General features: G+C 48.9%; 1 protein-coding gene across 4 annotated transcripts; it reads left to right on the top strand.

The window, feature by feature from the left end:
- Positions 1 to 3,541: 3,541 nt before the first annotated feature.
- LOC121395197 (zinc finger protein 239-like) lies at positions 3,542 to 12,403 on the top strand. 4 transcript variants are annotated; one of them, XM_041568194.1, is made up of 4 exons: positions 3,551 to 4,379; positions 9,570 to 9,648; positions 10,692 to 10,769; positions 10,964 to 12,403. In XM_041568194.1, exons 3-4 carry the CDS (start codon positions 10,709 to 10,711, stop codon positions 12,028 to 12,030), a joined length of 1,128 nt encoding a protein of 375 aa, XP_041424128.1. In that variant the 5' UTR covers positions 3,551 to 4,379; positions 9,570 to 9,648; positions 10,692 to 10,708; the 3' UTR covers positions 12,031 to 12,403. The 4 variants fall into 4 exon arrangements, with proteins under 4 accessions (XP_041424126.1, XP_041424129.1, XP_041424128.1 ...); XM_041568193.1 differs by having other exon boundaries at positions 3,551 to 4,390; XM_041568192.1 differs by lacking the exon at positions 10,692 to 10,769 and having other exon boundaries at positions 3,542 to 4,379.
- The last annotated feature ends 3,706 nt before the right edge of the window (positions 12,404 to 16,109 follow it).

The following is a 16,109-nucleotide window of genomic DNA, read 5'->3' as shown; positions in this document are numbered from 1 at the left end:
TATATTAACAGTACATGTATCCCTTAATATCTTGCAATAAAAAATAAACAATGAATGTACACTGCAAAAGTGCTTAGAATAGCCCCCTCATCAATTTTATATTCACTTATTTTAAAGGTTTACTTATCCTTTAATATCAGTAGAGCAGATGCCTGTGGTCTCTGGGGGATCTATATGATGAGAAAGTGGGTGCCCCATGTGAGAGGAGGCTCAGCGGGAGTCGTGGGCCAGTCATGGGTGACAAAGAGAAGTCCATAGAAAGAGCTCAGACTTGCCCCCTGCTGCTCACACCCCAGAGCCTCTTACTCATTCTCCACCAGTCATTCGGACTTTGATTGTTGGGGCTCCAGGTTCCCCTAATACAGAGAGGCCTGTACAGGAATTGCACAGCTGGGGGTGGGGTTTTAGTAGCAAATAGCAGGTCCGATGGGTTAATATCAACATTAGTGAGACGTCAGCTACTGTACATGATTAAAGGAGAACTAAAGCTTAAGTGAAGGACTAGGGCAGAAATACTGTACGTGCTCTGTGCTACTGAATATACATCACATCTCACAATACAAGGCTGAGACTGATTAGCAAATAATTATTGGAACATGGCAGCTCAGAAACCAGCGCTTTTATCCAAATATAATCATCGACCCTGTAGCATCAGCTTCATTCTCTGCTTCATCATTTGCAATTACCCCTAAACTGGGCTTCTCAAACCTCACTGAGCATGTGCAGTGCCACTCCTTGTCCTTGGAGGGGACAACCTTGTGTATGGAAGGGATGACCTTGTTTATTGTGCTTTATAATCTTCCGTGTCCATGTTACATGTGTACAGTTGCCCCACACTAACCCAGACCAGTAACCAGTCATCTCGCTACCAACATAGCGAACTATTGTATAGTAACATACTAACATAGTAACATAGTAACACTGTATGCAGGAGATCACTGTGGAACTCACCATAGGGAGGAAAGAGGAGTCTCCTGCAAGCTCCAACCAACAACCAACACCAGATCCATGATCCCCGTATAAGATCTTGTTCTTGTACATTAACCTGTATATGGAGGGGACAACCCTGAAGCTGTATATGGAGGGGACAAACCTGAAGCTGTATATGGAGGGGACAAACCTGAAGCTGTATATGGAGGGGACAAACCTGAAGCTGTATATGGAGGGGACAACCCTGAAGCTGTATATGGAGGGGACAACCCTAAAGCTGTATATGGAGGGGACAAACCTGAAGCTGTATATGATGGGGAAGACCAGAGCAAAGCCCTTGGAATTCAAAATGAAATCTAACAGCTTATGGGAAACAAAACAATTGTGCTCCTGGTAAAACAACAAAAGACATGGTAGAACAGTCAGTCCAGAACAATCAGTAAAATATTCCTGTGACCAACTGCAAAGCAGACCTATTAGTAAGAGCCTGGCAGGTAGGTAGCCACCCTATAGCACTAGTCCCAGGCCAAGGAAAGGTTTAGGTGACTGGCCTGACTAACGGCTCCATGGCTTTGCCACAGGTGAAACCACCATCATTGCCAGAGCCGCTGGATTCCTGCCCACAGCCGCTACTATCAACATCACTACGAGTGCCCGGTGCCTCTGTCTTACAGTCTGTGTTGTAGGCACCTGCTTGTGGGGATGTGGTGCCAGTTGGCTCATACTTGGTATAGTTCTCAGTGTTCTCATCTGAGATATTCTCATACAAATACCCATTTTCTTTCATGAGTTTCCTGGCACAGGAAACCACACAGGTTCCATGATCCGGAGATGGAGAAGACACCCCAATGTCACTGCTCAATAAACACGTATCTGAGACATTAGTAGGGTCCTGAAGTTTCTCCTTCCACAGGAACCTGCCCCAGTGGGACTGCATTCTGAATTGCCCCTCAGAACTCATTTCTACAACAGGGCACTTTTCCAGAGTGATTCTTATGGGGTTGTAGAAGCTTTTCTTTGCCCCCTTATACAGTTTCTGGGGGTTCCTCCTCTGACTTTCCTTGTGATTCTTAGATTTCACTACCACCAGCTGCTCGGAGGGTGAGGAGCCTTCCTGCACTTCTCTCTTGCTGGTCAATGCCCCCCCAGGTACCAGAAGATTCGTCCAGAGCTGCAGCTGAAACTGTTGCAACACTCGATACAGATATAGGGTTTCTCCCCATTGTGGATACAAAGGTGTAGAGCCAAGTGTGAGAGTTGCACAAAGCTCTTGGGGCAAACGTTGCACTTGTAGGGTTTCTATTCGGTGTGGGTTCTAGAATGGGTCAGTAAGTAGATGCTACGGTTGAAGCTCTTGCCTCATTCAATGCAGGAATACGGCTTCTCCCCTGTGTGAATCCTCTGGTGTCAGATATAGGCGGAATGGAAGGGGTAACGCAGTCTTAATACTATTATCCCTAATAACCCCTAATACTACTATTATACCTATTAACCCTTAATACTATTATCCCTATTAACCCCAATACTTTTATGCCAATTATCCCTAATACTATTATCATCCCTATGAACCATAATAATCATATTTTTAATTCTGCTCCAGCGGGTAAATGAGTCACAGGCCTCTTATATAAAGGGCAAGTAATCCTGCAGAGTGCCTTGTGAGGCTGCTTATTGACAGAAAGCATGTAGAAAGGCAGGAGGACCCTATGTTAAATGGCAGATACAAAGAATGTGCCTTTAACTCATTGTCCTGATCTCCACCCGGAACTTGGTTGTTACGAGGGATTGCCCCTTTTTTTTTAAAAAAAAAACCCAAAACATTTATTTTTATTGTTTTTTCAAGTTGAAGAGGGGGGGGGGGAGTCCTGCCTGGGGGTTCCCTATTGTTACAGTTATCAATAACAGTTGGGTGTCCCTTGCGTGCGCTACATTTGCACAATTGATTTAGTCCTCAAACAAAGACAACCCTTCAGATTCAATCCATGGGGCATTGCCCCTTTAACCCTCTAATCCCATTATTGGGGGTAAGAGAGAGGGAAGGAGTCAAGTAGATGGAGCCGCTATGAGACACATATATATATATATATATATATATATATATATATATATATATATATACAAAAATGCGTATAGTCTGCACATCAATAGATAGAAATAACCTGTGTGCTAGTCCAAGAGATGAATGGATACAAATGTAAAGTGACAGCACTCCAAGGATTTAAAAGACGAGATAAAGTGTTAAAAAATAGGTAGGTTTATTGAATCCGACGTTTCAGTTCCTCACAGGAACTTTCTTCCGCCGAGGATGCACGTATACATCAGTGGGAGCTGCCATACTATTCTTTAGCAACTTCATGAAACACTCCTGTCTGGACTGACATCAGACTTTTGCATTTGAGGAACACAAAGGACCAAACAACCCCAACCCCAATATAAAGTGATGGTTTTCCATGTGATTCTCAGACTCTCCATCAGTTGCCACCAGCAGAGGACAGCGCTGCAGCCAATAGGAGGGCAGAGCCAATAGGAGGGCAGAGCCAATAGGAGGGCAGCGTTTACATGAATCTGCCCAATCAGATGAATGTACAGTTGGGGCCCAACAGATGCTCATCCATTAGTGAGGGAACAGAGAGACACAAGAGAACTGAGCAAAGAAGAAAAGATGCAGATGATCATCATTGAGGTCTGAGCTCCATTGAGATACACTGGGGGTCCCTGAATGTGTCTCATGTCTGTCACCTCAGTAACAACAACACAAAGTACAGAGAGCAGCAATGAAGCTGATAAAGGGAATAGGAAGGGGTGGGACAAACACATTGAGGCTCAGGGTACAAGGGGTGGAGACATTTCAGGCAGCAGTAGAGATGAGGGAATAGAAGCAGAAGAGAAGGGGTTAAAGAGATTCGAGATCCACAGCCCCTCCCCCACTATCCCGAGGAAGACCCAAGAGCTCACTCGCCCGCTACTCCCAGCGATCACTTCTACAGGGGAGACTTTAAAGCCCTGCGGACACCTGGGAGTTGTATTTCTTTTTCCTGAGCCGCCCGATAAACAACATTCAAATAGAAACTACATTTCCCAGAACTACCCGCGGCAGCTTATGCGTGACGTCAATAAAACACAGTAGCGCGTTGCACCTCGGGCATTATAGTATCTAAACGCTTAGATCCTCAGTTTTCGGCACATTTAAACTACAAGTCCCAGTGACATATGCGGCAGTGGCGACGCTCGTAGGGAGAGACGGGAAATATAGTTGCACAGCTCGTGGGCTCCTTGGAACAAAAAGGCGGGCCGCTGGGATAAAACTACAATTCCCGATGGCCCGTGGGACTTAAACTGCACAGAGACACTCGTTTCGTTTCGGGCCCGGGACAATTATGGGGCCGGAAGGGGAGGGCTGACGAGAATACTTCCGGTGAATGGAGCCTCCCTGTGTAAATCCCATCAAGGTAAAACTCAGGTGAGATCTAGTGACAGCGTTTTACTTTGTATTATAATAAATATTTGTGTGTGACACTTACCCCTCTGTGTGTGACACTTACCCCTCTGTGTGTGACACTTACCCCTCTGTGTGTGACACTTACCCCTCTGTGTGTCTGACACTTACCCCTCTGTGTGTGACACTTACCCCTCTGTGTGTGACACTTACCCCTCTGTGTCTGACACTTACCCCTCTGTGTGTCTGACACTTACCCCTCTGTGTGTCTGACACTTACCCCTCTGTGTGTCTGACACTTACCCCTCTGTGTGTGTGACACTTACCCCTCTGTGTGTCTGACACTTACCCCTCTGTGTGTCTGACACTTACCCCTCTGTGTGTCTGACACTTACCCCTCTGTGTGTCTGACACTTACCCCTCTGTGTGTGTGACACTTACCCCTCTGTGTGTGACACTTACCCCTCTGTGTGTCTGACACTTACCCCTCTGTGTGTCTGACACTTACCCCTCTGTGTGTCTGACACTTACCCCTCTGTGTGTCTGACACTTACCCCTCTGTGTGACACTTACCCCTCTGTGTGACACTTACCCCTCTGTGTGACACTTACCCCTCTGTGTGTCTGACACTTACCCCTCTGTGTGTCTGACACTTACCCCTCTGTGTCTGACACTTACCACTCTGTGTGTGACACTTACCCCTCTGTGTGTCTGACACTTACCCCTCTGTGTCTGACACTTACCCCTCTGTGTCTGACACTTACCCCTCTGTGTCTGACACTTACCCCTCTGTGTGTGACACTTACCCCTCTGTGTGTCTGACACTTACCCCTCTGTGTGTCTGACACTTACCCCTCTGTGTGTCTGACACTTACCCCTCTGTGTGTCTGACACTTACCCCTCTGTGTGTCTGACACTTACCCCTCTGTGTCTGACACTTACCCCTCTGTGTGTCTGACACTTACCCCTCTGTGTGTCTGACACTTACCCCTCTGTGTGTCTGACACTTACCCCTCTGTGTGTCTGACACTTACCCCTCTGTGTCTGACACTTACCCCTCTGTGTGTCTGACACTTACCCCTCTGTGTGTGACACTTACCCCTCTGTGTGTCTGACACTTACCCCTGTGTGTCTGACACTTACCCCTCTGTGTGTCTGACACTTACCCCTCTGTGTGTGACACTTACCCCTCTGTGTGTCTGACACTTACCCCTCTGTGTGTGACACTTACCCCTCTGTGTGTCTGACACTTACCCTCTGTGTGTGACACTTACCCCTCTGTGTGTCTGACACTTACCCCTCTGTGTCTGACACTTACCCCTCTGTGTCTGACACTTACCCCTTTGTGTGTGACACTTACCCCTCTGTGTGTGACACTTACCCCTCTGTGTGTGACACTTACCCCTCTGTGTGTGACACTTACCCCTCTGTGTGTGACACTTACCCCTCTGTGTGTGACACTTACACCTCTGTGTGTGACACTTACCCCTCTGTGTGTCTGACACTTACCCCTCTGTGTGTGTGACACTTACCCCTCTGTGTGTGACACTTACCCCTCTGTGTGTCTGACACTTACCCCTCTGTGTGTCTGACACTTACCCCTCTGTGTGTGACACTTACCCCTCTGTGTGTGTGACACTTACCCCTCTGTGTGTGTGACACTTACCCCTCTGTGTGTGTGACACTTACCCCTCTGTGTGTGTGACACTTACCCCTCTGTGTGTGTGACACTTACCCCTCTGTGTGTGTGACACTTACCCCTCTGTGTGTGTGACACTTACCCCTCTGTGTGTGTGACACTTACCCCTCTGTGTCTGACACTTACCCCTCTGTGTGTCTGACACTTACCCCTCTGTGTGTGACACTTACCCCTCTGTGTGTCTGACACTTACCCCTGTGTGTCTGACACTTACCCCTCTGTGTGTCTGACACTTACCCCTCTGTGTGTGACACTTACCCCTCTGTGTGTCTGACACTTACCCCTCTGTGTGTGACACTTACCCCTCTGTGTGTCTGACACTTACCCCTCTGTGTGTGACACTTACCCCTCTGTGTGTCTGACACTTACCCCTCTGTGTCTGACACTTACCCCTCTGTGTCTGACACTTACCCCTCTGTGTGTGACACTTACCCCTCTGTGTGTGACACTTACCCCTCTGTGTGTGACACTTACCCCTCTGTGTGTGACACTTACCCCTCTGTGTGTGACACTTACCCCTCTGTGTGTGACACTTACCCCTCTGTGTGTCTGACACTTACCCCTCTGTGTGTGTGACACTTACCCCTCTGTGTGTGACACTTACCCCTCTGTGTGTCTGACACTTACCCCTCTGTGTGTCTGACACTTACCCCTCTGTGTGTGACACTTACCCCTCTGTGTGTGTGACACTTACCCCTCTGTGTGTGTGACACTTACCCCTCTGTGTGTGTGACACTTACCCTCTGTGTGTGTGACACTTACCCCTCTGTGTGTGTGACACTTACCCCTCTGTGTGTGTGACACTTACCCCTCTGTGTGTGTGACACTTACCCCTCTGTGTGTGTGACACTTACCCCTCTGTGTGTGTGACACTTACCCCTCGTGTGTGTGACACTTACCCCTCTGTGTGTGACACTTACCCCTCTGTGTGTGACACTTACCCCTCTGTGTGTGACACTTACCCCTCTGTGTGTGACACTTACCCCTCTGTGTGTGACACTTACCCCTGTGTGTCTGACACTTACCCCTCTGTGTCTGACACTTACCCCTCTGTGTCTGACACTTACCCCTCTGTGTCTGACACTTACCCCTCTGTGTCTGACACTTACCCCTCTGTGTCTGACACTTACCCCTCTGTGTCTGACACTTACCCCTCTGTGTCTGACACTTACCCCTCTGTGTCTGACACTTACCCCTCTGTGTGTCTGATACTTACCCCTCTGTGTGTGTGACACTTACCCCTCTGTGTGTGTGACACTTACCCCTCTGTGTGTGACACTTACCCCTCTGTGTGTGTGACACTTACCCCTCTGTGTGTGACACTTACCCCTCTGTGTGTGACACTTACCCCTCTGTGTGTGACACTTACCCCTGTGTGTCTGACACTTACCCCTCTGTGTCTGACACTTACCCCTCTGTGTCTGACACTTACCCCTCTGTGTCTGACACTTACCCCTGTGTGTCTGACACTTACCCCTCTGTGTCTGACACTTACCCCTCTGTGTGTCTGATACTTACCCCTCTGTGTGTCTGACACTTACCCCTCTGTGTGTCTGACACTTACCCCTCTGTGTCTGACACTTACCCCTCTGTGTGTCTGACACTTACCCCTCTGTGTGTGACACTTACCCCTCTGTGTGTCTGACACTTACCCCTCTGTGTGTGACACTTACCCCTCTGTGTGTGACACTTACCCCTCTGTGTGTGACACTTACCCCTCTGTGTGTGACACTTACCCCTCTGTGTGTGACACTTACCCCTCTGTGTGTGACACTTACCCCTGTGTGTGTGACACTTACCCCTCTGTGTGTCTGACACTTACCCCTCTGTGTGTCTGACACTTACCCCTGTGTGTGTGTCCCAGGAGGGAGGGTTTAGTCCTGAGAGGGGTCGTGTTAATCCTTTTACTGTTAGTCCAGGGTTGGCAGCCAAAGGTCCAGTTATGGTTTGTCTTATGTTAAAACAGGTTGGTGGGCAGGGCCCAGAATAAAAGGTGGGGTTAAAGGGGTTGTTCACCTTCAAACAACTAGTTGTTTTCAGATAGATCACCAGATATAACGACTTTTTCCAATGACATTCTATTTTCTGTGTCACTGTTTTTCTGGGAGTGGGGGTCGCCGACCCTGTACACTGTTCTGAATTGATACATTTAGTTGATACATTTCTTATCTTTGTCCCTGCTGAGCAGAGTCCCTGAGTTTCATTACAGGCAGCTGTTAGACTTGATACAATAGTTACTGATATTCCACAGATACTGCTGAGAAATGGATCAACTAATTGTAACAACGAAATGTATCAACTAAATGTATCAACTAAACGTAACAGCTAATTGTATCAACTAATTATATCAACAAATTGTATCAACTAATTGTAATAACTAAATGTATCAATGAGTTGTATCAACTAATTGTATCAACTAAATGTATCAACTAAATGTATCAACTAAATGTATCAACTAAATGTATCAACTAAATGTATCAACTAAATGTATCAACTAATTGTAACAACTAAATGTGTCAACTAAACGTATCAACTAAATGTAGCAACTAAATGTAGCAACTAAATGTAGCAACTAAGTGTAGCAACTAAGTGTAGCAACTAAGTGTAGCAACTAAGTGTAGCAACTAAGTGTAGCAACTAAGTGTAGCAACTAAAGGTGGCCATACACGGATAGATCCGCTCGTTTGGCGATGTCGCCAAACGAGCGGATCTCCCTCCGATATGCCCACCTTGAGGTGGGCAATATCGGGCTGATCCGATCGTGGGCCCTAGGGCCCAACGATCGGATCCTAGCGTTCGCCAAACGGGCGGTCGGATCGCGGGACCGCATCAACGAACAGATGCGGCCGCGATCCGACGGGATTTTTAATCCCATCCGATCGAGATCTGGCCGACTTTCGGCCAGATCTCGATCGGGGAAGCCCGTCGGGGGCCCCCATACACGGGCCAATAAGCTGCCGACTCGGTCTGTCTCCAGCTTTTATCGGCCCGTGTATGGCCACCTTAAGTGTAGCAACTAAATGTAGCAACTAAATGTAGCAACTATATGTAGCAACTAAATGTAGCAACTATATGTACCAACTAAGTGTAGCAACTAAGTGTAGCAACTATATGTACCAACTAAGTGTAGCAACTAAATGTAGCAACTATATGTACCAACTAAGTGTAGCAACTAAATGTAGCAACTAAATGTACCAACTAAGTGTAGCAACTAAATGTAGCAACTAAATGTAACAACTAAGTGTAGCAACTTAGTGTAAAATTGTAACAGATCAGAGTCTGAATTACCTGAATTACTGAGCTGCCAGACTCAAACACCAGAGACACAAACATTCAACTTTACACTTGGATTTTGTCTTTATTTCTGTATTTCTGGGGAACAATCTGAAAAAACTGAAAAAAGTGTTTGTAAGGTGAACTTCCCCTTTAACAAGTCACAGTATTGGTTCTCATTGTTTGTCATTGGAAAATAAAGTTTCCTCCTTCTGTTTGTGTCCTCCCCAGAGATTATTGGAGCGACCCATTTCCCTGATTGTGATTGGCTCATCGGCATTTCCTCTGGCCCCGCCAACTTCTCTCCCAGGTGATTGTGCTGTACATGCTGATTTGCTATTGCTGCTGCCCTCGTACTGGACTGAACCCTCAACAGCCAATAACACTCCTCTCTGACTTTGCATAATCAGTGCTAATTGCTTGCTGTGGGTTTTCAGCACTTTTACTACTTTCCCTTTGTGAGTCCTACCTCACAGTTACCTTCTGTATCACCCCGCAGTGGGAGGGTCTTACCCCACAGTTACCTTCTGTATCACCCCGCAGTGGGAGGGTCTTACCCCACAGTTCCCTTCTGTATCACCCCGCAGTGGGAGGGTCTTATCCCACAGTTCCCTTCTGTATCACCCCACAGTGGGAGGGTCTTACCCCACAGTTACCTTCTGTATCACCCCGCAGTGGGAGGGTCTTACCCCACAGTTCCCTTCTGTATCACCCCGCAGTGGGAGGGTCTTATCCCACAGTTCCCTTCTGTATCACCCCGCAGTGGGAGGGTCTTACCCCACAGTTACCTTCTGTATCACCCCGCAGTGGGAGGGTCTTATCCCACAGTTCCCTTCTGTATCACCCCGCAGTGGGAGGGTCTTATCCCACAGTTCCCTTCTGTATCACCCCGCAGTGGGAGGGTCTTATCCCACAGTTCCCTTCTGTATCACCCCGCAGTGGGAGGGTCTTATCCCACAGTTCCCTTCTGTATCACCCCGCAGTGGGAGGGTCTTATCCCACAGTTCCCTTCTGTATCACCCCGCAGTGCGAGGGTCTTGCCCCACAGTTCCCTTCTGTATCACCCCACAGTGGGAGGGTCTTACCCCACAGTTACCTTCTGTATCACCCCGCAGTGGGAGGGTCTTACCCCACAGTTCCCTTCTGTATCACCCCACAGTGGGAGGGTCTTACCCCACAGTTCCCCTCTGTCTTTCTCTTTATTTCACCCTGCATTGTGTGTGTGTGTGTGTGTGGGGTGGGGGGAGTTGCCATTATTCCCTTCTGTTGTGGCTTCACCCTGCAGTGGGAGGGGCATTATCATTTCCTCTCAGCCAGATGGGGCGGAGTTATGTGAGTGTTGTGTTCTTGCAGGTTGAGAGTGTGACACAATGAGTGGGGAGCAGGGGTACATGTGGCCCCCAGGATCAGATGATGAAGAGAGTCACTCGGGTAGGTACCATATGAGGTGGGGGTATATTATTTGGCAAAGTCACCCCATTTCTCTGTATGCATTTAGCTGCTCTCGTTCTGCCTCTCTGCCCCACCCCAATCTTCTTTCCTTCACCTTCTCATCCGCCCTCCGTCCCATCTGCCCGACACCCCCTCTGTTTGTCTCTTCCTGATCTTGTTCTTCCTCCCAACAGGTTTCTATGGTGCAATGAATGGGAATAACGATGAAGAGGACGGTCCCACCTATTTACATCACGCGGGGGTTCTGTTGGACTGTCAGGACGAGGAGTCGCCCCCCGGGGAGGAGGAGGAGAGTGAGGAGAGCCTGCTGGGGTCAGACAAGAAGGACAGCCCAACTAGCGGTGCCCCAATAAGGCCGTCAATGAGCGGCTCCCGCAAACTCACCAACATCATCGCCCACCTGCAGAGTCTGGCCAGCGAGCGGGAGTCGTCCAAGCAGGAGCCCCCCGAGGAGCCAGACTTCCATATGGGGGAGAACTCATTTGCCTTTGTGCACCACGACATTCACTTTGACCATGATGAGGGGGCTCTGGCCTCCCCCCAAGGCCGCTCACACTCGGCCGAGCAAAGGTTAAAGGCCTTTAAAGCCATAAAGATATTACAGGAGCCCGACGGCAAGGAGAAAAAGTACATTTGTGTGGAGTGCGGCAAAACCAGCCGCTACAAGTCGGCCTACCTGCGACACAAGAGAACCCACACCGGGGAGAAACCCTTCAGCTGCAACGACTGCGGCAAATGCTTCCGACGCAGCTCCCAGCTGGTCACGCACCAGCGCATCCACACCGGAGAGAAACCCTATGCCTGCCTCCGCTGCGGCAAGAGCTTCAGCTGCAACTCCACCCTGGTCACCCACCAGAGAACTCACACCGGGGAGAAACCCTACATCTGCATGGAGTGCGGCAAAGGCTTCATCCACAGCTCTGACTACAACCGGCACCACCGCGTGCACCGAGGGGAGAAGCGCTACACCTGCAAGGAATGCGGCAAGAGCTTTAGCCAGAGTTCTTACCTGGTCATCCACCAGCGAATCCACACCGGAGAGAAACCCTTTGTGTGCAACGAATGCGGCAAGTGTTTCAGCCGCAACTCATCCCTTGTGACGCACCAGAGGGTACACACGGGCGAGAGGCCCTATACATGCGCCGAATGCGGCAAAAGCTTCCGACAGAGCTCCCACCTTCTCATCCACCAGCGCACCCACACGCCTGACAGTCACCTGGCATTGCGCGCCATGATGTGAAACCTTTGCCCAGTGTTATTGCCAAAGATAGTGAGTAGGAAGCCTCCTCCAACTCTCCATCCAGCCTGGAAGCAACTCACTGACTGCTTATGGACTTCTTGCTGCTAATGGAGACACAGGGAGGCCACATACTTTGCCCCTAGTAGTGACCCAACCTTACAGGTCAATTGTGGCCCAGTTAGCTGGACCCTCATGTGCCCCTTCCCCCAATCTATTTATACGCAGACATGGGCTACTAGAGACAGACGAGTGGCTGGTAGTGGCGACTGCATGCTTCTCTGTCCAATCAGCAGCTCCTTACTGGATCCCCATGTCCTATTATCTCTAGAATTTTGGTTCAGTTTCTTTTAAAGTTTGTAACATGAGAAATGTGCTGCGGTTGTGTCTGTGTTTCTTTCTGCTCAATGAGATACTCCAGTGTCGTGAGTGCATGCTTGTGATTGGCTCACTGGCTTGTATTTCTCATGCAGGGGCGGAATCATATCTATAGAATAAAGCCGAGGGGCCCCTGTGATTGGCTGCAATACGGCGGCCTAGAACCCAATATTGGTACCACTCCAAAACCATAGAAAATCTGTGTGTGAATTTGTTTGTGCTGATTTGTACAAGAATCAAATTCAGCATTTCCCTCTCTGGTGGTATTTACCTGATATGAAACTGCACCATAGCAGTGCCCACCCCAGACTCCGTTTTATCTGTAAAATCTTATAAAAATCACTGCAGCACTAGAATTCACTGGGAAATCTGTGCTTGGGGTTTCTATGGTTCTGGACACACAGAATGGTGTTACACTATGTCGCTTCTCACTGAGCTGCGGGAGGAGACTCAGAAGGGATAAGTGGGAGAGATACTAGTGAGTAAGGGAGAGACTCAGAAGGCATAAGTGAGAGAGATACTAGTGAGTAAGGGAGGGGCTCAGAAGGGATAAGAGGGAGAGATACTAGTGAGTATGGGAGGGGCTCAGAAGGCATAAGTGGGAGAGATACTGGTGAGTATGGTATCTTGTGAGTATGGGAGGGGCTCAGCAGGGATAAGTGGGAGAGATGCTAGTGAGTAATGGAGGGGCTCAGAAGGGATAAGTGGGAGAGATACTAGTGAGTACGGTTGTGTCTGTGTTTCTTTCTGCTCAATGAGATACTCCAGTGTCGTGAGTGCATGCTTGTGATTGGCTCACTGGCTTGTATTTCTCATGCAGGGGCGGAATCATATCTATAGAATAAAACCGAGGGGCCCCTGTGATTGGCTGCAATACGGCGGCCTAGAACCCAATATTGGTTCCACTCCAAAACCATAGAAAATCTGTGTGTGAATTTGTTTGTGCTGATTTGTACAAGAATCAAATTCAGCATTTCCCTCTCTGGTGGTATTTACCTGATATGAAACTGCACCATAGCAGTGCCCACCCCAGACTCTCCGTTTTATCTGTAAAATATTATAAAAATCACTGCAGCACTAGAATTCACTGGGCTCAGCAGGGATAAGTGGGAGAGATACTTGTGAGTATGGGAGGGGCTCAGAAGGGATAAGTGGGAGAGATACTTGTGAGTATGGGAGGGGCTCAGAAGGGATAAGTGGGAGAGATACTTGTGAGTATGGGAGGGGCTCAGAAGGGATAAGTGGGAGAGATACTAGTGAGTATGGGAGGGGCTCAGAAGGGATAAGTGGGAGAGATACTAGTGAGTATGGGAGGGGCTCAGCAGGGATAAGTGGGAGAGATACTTGTGAGTATGGGAGGGGCTCAGAAGGGATAAGTGGGAGAGATACTTGTGAGTATGGGAGGGGCTCAGAAGGGATAAGTGGGAGAGATACTAGTGAGTATGGGAGGGGCTCAGAAGGGATAAGTGGGAGAGATACTAGTGAGTATGGGAGGGGCGCAGCAGGGATAAGTTGGAGATATACTCGTGAGTAAGGGAGGGGCTAAGTAGGGATAAATGGGAGAGATACTAGTGAGTAAGGGAGGTGACTCACACAAAGACGATGCGGCTAATGGCGGAGCTCACCCGTGGTACGTCGGCTCCTGCTGAGTCGCAGCTCTCGCGATACATCTGGCTCCTTCTAGCCGGCTTAACACATACTCCAATAGTATCGCTACGGAGAGCGCCGATCAAAGCAGTCACGGAGTCAGGCGTTTCAATATCAAATTGTTGGCTTTATTAAGCGCATTAAAAGTACAGTGGAGGGGGATTACAACTAACGCGTTTCGTGTCAGCAAACCTGACACTTCATCAGAGGGAGGTGACTCAGAAGGGATAAGTGGGAGAGATACTAGTGAGTATGGGAGGGGCTCAGAAGGGATAAGTGGGAGAGATACTAGTGAGTATGGGAGGGGCTCAGAAGGGATAAGTGGGAGAGATACTAGTGAGTATGGGAGGGGCTCAGAAGGGATAAGTGGGAGAGATACTAGTGAGTAAGGGAGGGGCTCAGCAGGGATAAGTGGGAGAGATACTCGTGAGTATGGGAGGGGCTCAGCAGGGATAAGTTGGAGATATACTCGTGAGTAAGGGAGGGGCTAAGTAGGGATAAGTGGGAGAGATACTAGTGAGTAAGGGAGGGGCTCAGAAGGGATAAGTGGGAGAGATACTAGTGAGTATGGGAGGGGCTCAGCAGGGATAAGTTGGAGATATACTCGTGAGTAAGGGAGGGGCTAAGTAGGGATAAGTGGGAGAGATACTAGTGAGTAAGGGAGGTGACTCAGAAGGGATAAGTGGGAGAGATACTAGTGAGTATGGGAGGGGCTCAGAAGGGATAAGTGGGAGAGATACTAGTGAGTATGGGAGGGGCTCAGAAGGGATAAGTGGGAGAGATACTAGTGAGTATGGGAGGGGCTCAGAAGGGATAAGTGGGAGAGATACTAGTGAGTATGGTATCTCGTGAGTATGGGAGGGGCTCAGCAGGGATAAGTGGGAGATATACTCGTGAGTATGGGAAGGGCTCAGCAGGGATAAGTGGGAGAGATACTAGTGAGTAAGGGAGGGGCTCAGCAGGGATAAGTGGGAGAGATACTCATGAGTATGGGAGGGGCTCAGCAGGGATAAGTTGGAGATATACTCGTGAGTAAGGGAGGGGCTAAGTAGGGATAAGTGGGAGAGATACTAGTGAGTAAGGGAGGGGCTCAGAAGGGATAAGTGGGAGAGATACTAGTGAGTAAGGGAGGTGACTCAGAAGGGATAAGTGGGAGAGATACTAGTGAGTATGGGAGGGGCTCAGAAGGGATAAGTTGGAGAGATACTAGTGAGTAAGGGATGGGGCTCAGAAGGGATAAGTGGGAGAGATACTAGTGAATAAGGGAGGGGCTCAGAAGGGATAAGTGGGAGAGATACTAGTGAGTATGGGAGGGGCTCAGAAGGGATAAGTGGGAGATATACTAGTGAGTATGGTATCTCGTGAGTATGGGAGGGGCTCAGCCGCGATAAGTGAGAGAGATACTAGTGAGTATGGGAGGGGCTCAGAAGGGATAAGTGGGAGAGATACTCATGAGTCAGGGAGGGGCTCAGAAGGGATAAGTGGGAGAGATACTAGTGAGTAAGGGAGGAGACTCAGAAGGGATAAGTGAGAGAGATACTAGTGAGTATGGGAGGGGCTCAGAAGGGATAAGTGAGAGAGATACTAGTGAGTATTGGAGGGGCTCAGAAGGGATAAGTGAGAGAGATACTAGTGAGCAAGGGAGGGGGCTCAGCAGGGATAAGAGGGAGAGATACTAGTGAGTATGGGAGGGGGCTCAGCAGGGATAAGTGGGAGAGATACTAGTGAGTATGGGAGAGGCCCAGCAGGGATAAGTGGGAGAGATACTCGTGAGTATGGGAGGGGCTCAGAAGGGATAAGTGGGAGAGATACTAGTGAGTATGGGAGGGGCTCAGCAGGGATAAGTGGGAGAGATACTCGTGAGTATGGTATCTCGTGAGTATGGGAGGGGCTCAGCAGAGATAAATGGGAGAGATACTAGTGAGTATTGGAGGTGCTCAGCAGGGATAAGTGGGAGAGATACTCGTGAGTATGGTATCTCGTGAGTATGGGAGGGGCTCTATAAGTGGGAGAGATACTCGTGAGTATGGTATCTCGTGAGTATGGGAGGGGCTCAG

This window comes from Xenopus laevis, chromosome 6S (genome assembly GCF_017654675.1).
Source record: "Xenopus laevis strain J_2021 chromosome 6S, Xenopus_laevis_v10.1, whole genome shotgun sequence".
In the NCBI taxonomy this organism is placed as follows: Eukaryota; Metazoa; Chordata; class Amphibia; order Anura; family Pipidae; genus Xenopus; species Xenopus laevis.
This window is presented reverse-complemented; position numbering and strand designations above follow the sequence as displayed.